General features: G+C 41.9%; 1 protein-coding gene across 15 annotated transcripts in view; it reads right to left on the reverse strand.

Annotated features, from left to right (window-relative positions):
- Nucleotides 1-5,000, reverse strand: part of LOC125031373 (zinc finger protein 629-like) — a 364,001-nt gene that overhangs the window by 87,303 nt on the left and 271,698 nt on the right. For all 15 annotated transcript variants that reach the window (XM_047622071.1, XM_047622069.1, XM_047622070.1 and 12 more), the window contains one exon: nucleotides 315-537. In XM_047622071.1, coding sequence (XP_047478027.1) covers nucleotides 315-537 — 223 coding nt within the window. The remainder of the gene's footprint in view (nucleotides 1-314; nucleotides 538-5,000) is intronic.

Genomic DNA, 5,000 nt, shown 5'->3' on the forward strand with positions numbered 1-5,000 from the left:
GGACAAGACTGAAAGACTTTCGTTGGATAATTTTCTTTAAAAAGAAAAAAAAAAAAGAAGAGAGATATAGAAAAAAAGTAAAAAAAATAAGGACATCGTGGTTTCAAAACGCCGCACGTTTCCTCAATCTCCTCAAAATATGTAAAAACATAGAGAGAAAAACAAACAAACTCGTGGACTACTCGAAGGAACACCCATCGGCAGCCACGAGTAAGGAAGACCAGGACGGCGCTCAGCAAAGGGGGCCAAGCAAGCCCCAGCAGAACACGTCGGGAACACGAATCGAGCAACGAGAGGCGCCACGGGGTACTCACCAGTGTGTAGTCGAGTGTGCTGCTGAACGTGGGACAGCTGCTTGAAGCGGCGGTCGCAGTAGGAGCACTTGTAGGGTTTCTCCCCGGTGTGGACCCGGATGTGCTGCACCAGCTGATGGTTGGAGGAGAAGGACTTGAGGCACTGCTGGCACTGGTGCGGCTTCACCTCGCTACGGTGCGCCTCCCGACTGTGCATCTGCATCGCAGACTTGTGCATGAAGATCTGCAAGGGACGGCCACAGGTTAAGATATGCACGTGGTGTCTGGACTGTGAAGCAACTTAGGCTAGAATATGGAAGGAGAGTGAAGCGCTTATGGTTATGATCACTATCGTTATCAGCAGAATCATTACTTTCATCAATTATCACTATCACTAAGTATTATTATTATTATTATTATTATCATCATCAGCATTATTATTATTATTATTATCAGCAGCATTATTATTATTATTATCAGCAGCATTATTCTTATTACTATCATTATTAATATTATTATCATTGTCTCTCTCGTCTCCAAATCAAACTTCCCATAACCTTTGCAAAGTCATAAATAAAGATTAATAAACATCGTATTCCTAAAACTCATCAGGAGGACCTATTACTTTACGGAAAAAAAAACTTCGAGTACATCAACGATCAGCCCAAACATACTCCAAAAAAAAAAGAGAAAAAAAAGAAAAAAAAAAAAATCCTCAGCGGTCAGAACAAATTGCAATTTTGGAAACCTCTTCCCGGGGTTCCCATTAGACAACATTCCTCTCCAGCAGCAATGTTCTCTCAACGCAACTCGTTATGTTATAAAGACGCTCTTGGGCGCCACTGTGAATACCACTCATGAATAAAACATTAGCCCTTACTAGTTAGTGATAAATTACAAGTGATGACAATGAAGTGTCGTGCGCAGATTAATGGCATGAGGGAAGGGGCCTTAGTCTTAAGATCTGTCCTCCGAGAAGTGACGAGAAAACACGCGAACTCACGAGACCTCCCTAACAAGATACTCCGTAGCTCGGAAGGATTATTGATTATCTATAACGCAATACGGAGTATAGTCATCCCTTTTGGGAAATAGAATTTCTATGGCAACAAAGAGGTGATCAATATCATTACAATCATCATTAATTTGTTGAGGTTGTAACAAATGTAGTAAGCAGCATGACATGACATCTATAACTACAACATGTAACCACAACATTGCTACAACTATAAAAAATAACTAAAACTACGGCTATGAAAATGTGGACACCAATTTTCCACTACTTTCATGGATATCACCTTAAAATGAATTAATATTTGCTATTTATAATTTCACAATAATAAATCTAATATTTCTACCACAAAGAACAAACGAAATAATGGAATAAACCGACCGAGAGTAATGTATACATACATCACACATCTAATTACAGCTTGAACGCAAAAAATCTATATATACATTTCTTTTTTTTATTAAAAAATACGGCAAATATTCAATAATAAATGGAAATATTTTCCAGATACAATAGGTTCTCTCATGGGAAACACCGCCTGTCGTTATTCTAATGCAGTTGAGTAATCATATGTAATTATAAAAAAAAAATATATATAAATGAATTAATAAAAATCACACGTGGGAAAAAAGAAGCAAATAACAATATCCAAACACAATGTTTTAGAGTCACTCATCCAAAAATAATAATAAAAGTGATGTGATTAAAATCCTCATTAAAAATCCCCATATTTTGGCACACTTGCTCTTGGTCACAATTTTTCATGTGTAATGGGATGCGACTTGCCCAGATCTCGCCGCTTGTACCACAGTCCTTGGTCGTGTTTCATTCGGCTTCGTCTCCCTGTCGCCACGCCCGTCCCTCTTCCGCCTCGGAGGCCGCCCCTACGCCCGCGCCGACGCCCACCTGGTAGGAGGGCGTGGGGCTCCTCCCGACGCGACGGACAGCAGGAGGCGGTGGAGGCGGAGGGCGCGAGCGAGGCGAAGGGCGAAACCCAGCGACCGAGCGATAGTCGGCAACGGTTTGATATAATACGCCAACAAATGAGACACATTAATGAAGAAACGTTGGCGCTGTCTTTTAATCGTTTCTGTTGAACATTTAATGACGTGGCATTTTTCAGCAGCGCGGGGAAAGAGGAATATTCCCATAACGTCCAAAGGTAAAGCTCAGAATGATATTACAGCGTCGTTTAACGTACACAGAATATTAATTATCTGAGCCATTACTGTTTACGGATTCAAGTATGGAGCAGTTGCGGCGGAAGGGGGGGGGGGGGGGGGGGGTAGAGGAAATAAGATAACTCAAACAATAACGGAATGATAAAAAAAAATGTTCGAATATCAATTTAAAAAAGTACCCGGATGTCGGAAGATAGATACGTAGATTTTTGTTCTTTTTTTTTTGTATGCGCGTGTATCATATCTAGTCATAGGTTTCATGACACTCTAAACGAAAGAACGGATGACAAATAATACTAATAATACTAAGGAAAAAGAAACTAAACTCCTGGACAAAAGACGTGGGGCCCATATAACGTGTGATCTGTATCCATAAGGGAAAACGAAGAGAAGAAAAAAAAGACAAAAACAAAAACAAAACAAAAACAAAAACAAAACAATAATGAAACAATTAGAAAAAATATGAAAAGAAAATAATTTACGTGTTTATCCACATCATCTTCCTCATAAATCTTCGGCGTGTGAAGCACTTCTTTTGTTTTTTCCTCACTGATGTCGCTCGCCCCTGCTCACGCCTCGGCTATCTACATTTCTTCAAAATTATGATTTTTACGCTTCCTCCCACGCACATTTCTTGAAATTGTTAGATAACTCTCTATCTCTCTCTCTTCTTTTGCTCTCGCTATCTTTTTTTTCTTTCTTTCTCTCTCTTTTTCATTTCTCTCTATCTATCTGTCTCTCTTTGTCTTTCTCTTTCTCTCTCTCTTTCTATTCCTCTCTTTCTCTCTCTCTTTCTCTCTCTCTCTCTCTCTCTCTCTCTCTCTCTCTCTCTCTCGCTCTCTCTCTCTCTCTCTCTCTCTCTCTCTCTCTCTCTCTCTCTCTCTCTCTCTCTCTCTCTCTCTCTCTCTCTCTCTCTCTCTCTCTCTCTCTCCTTCCTACAATTTTTTTTTATATTCATCCATTATTACTTTTTTAGATCGCTTTTCAAGACGCGGATTGACCACATTGCAAAGCCCGCTGCGTGTTGCATTTTCATTATTGATTAACTGGGAGGAAGGACCGGCGATTGGCGTTCGTAGAAACACTCACGCGGCATCTTGGATTATCTGCACTAATCAACGAGCTAAGGTCCCCCCCTCCCCCTCCTTCTCCTTCTACTCGTATTTTCTCCCTTCCCCCTACCCTATACCCCGACCTACCCTTGTCTCCCTCCCCCCTCCCCACCTCTTCCCCCAACTATTTCCTCTACTTCACTGTTCTTACGCTCTTCCTTTCCCCTTACCGCACAGTCCCTCCTTATCCCTCCCCACCATCTCCTTCCTCCCCTACCCCCCCCCCTTCTCCTTACCTCATACCCTCCCCTACCCTCGATATCCCCACCTTCCCCACCATTTCCCCTCCTCTCCCCCTATCGAATCAATACTCCAACTGCTGGACTAAACATCGGACAGTCTTTAACGCCCCTTTCCCCCTCACCCCCCTTTTCCCCTCACCCCCTCTCCTCCTTTTCCCCTCACCCCCCTATTCCCTTCACCCCCTCTCCTCCCTTTCCCCTCACTCCTCAACCCCTATTCCCCTAAGCCCCTCTCCTCTCTTTCCTCTCCCCCCTCTCCCTCTTTTCCCTTCTCCCCTCTCCCCTCTTTTCTTCCTTTTCCTCTTTTCCTCCTTCGTCGTTGACCCATTTGCTTCTCTAAACTTGGAAGAAGTGAAGAGAGAGATAAAGTGAAAGAAGAAGAAAAATGCTTCATATATATATTAGGGAGAAGAAGCTATATATACTTAGAAGGATAGGAAAGAGTAAAAGTAACGCTAAAGAGGAAATAAGACAAAATTAAACAAAAATAAGATAAGAATAATAATAAGACAAAATAAAAGAAAGAGAGAGAGAGAAAAAGAAAGAGATGATGAAGAGAAAGAAGATAAGACAAGAAAAATAGAAGAACAAGAAAAAAGAGAGAGAGAAAAAAAAGAGTGATGATGAGGAGAAAGAAGAAAAACAAACAAAAAGAACAAGAAAAGAGAGAGAGAGAAAAACAAAAAAAAAGAGAGGAAAAAATAAATCTCTCACTCAGACTAAACATGAGAATAGTTCCACTGGTATTGAAGACCCCCAGGACAACGAAAACCTGTTTCCAAGTCAGATGTGAATTATTCCAACATTCCAGCAAAGCTCCTGAAAAAGTTACTCCCTAATCAAAATTGCATAGCACCCTTCCTGCCTCCGCCCCTCCCTCCTTCCTCCCTCCCTCCCTCCCTTTCCCCTCCCTTATCTCTCTCTCTCTCTCTCTCTCTGTTTGTCTGGCTGTCAGTCTCTCTCTCTCTCACTCTCTCTCTCTCTCTCTCTCTCTCTCTCTCTCTCTCTCTCTCTCTCTCTCTCTCTCTCTCTCTCTCTCTCTCTCTCTCTCTCACATTCGTCTCCTTCACTCTTCGTCCTGTTCCTTCACTTTTTTTTCCTTCTCGTAGTCCCCCTGATCCTATATCTCATTCCTGCCCCCCCCCTTCCCCCATTTAACT

This window comes from Penaeus chinensis, chromosome 13 (genome assembly GCF_019202785.1).
Source record: "Penaeus chinensis breed Huanghai No. 1 chromosome 13, ASM1920278v2, whole genome shotgun sequence".
Lineage (NCBI taxonomy): Eukaryota > Metazoa > Arthropoda > Malacostraca > Decapoda > Penaeidae > Penaeus > Penaeus chinensis.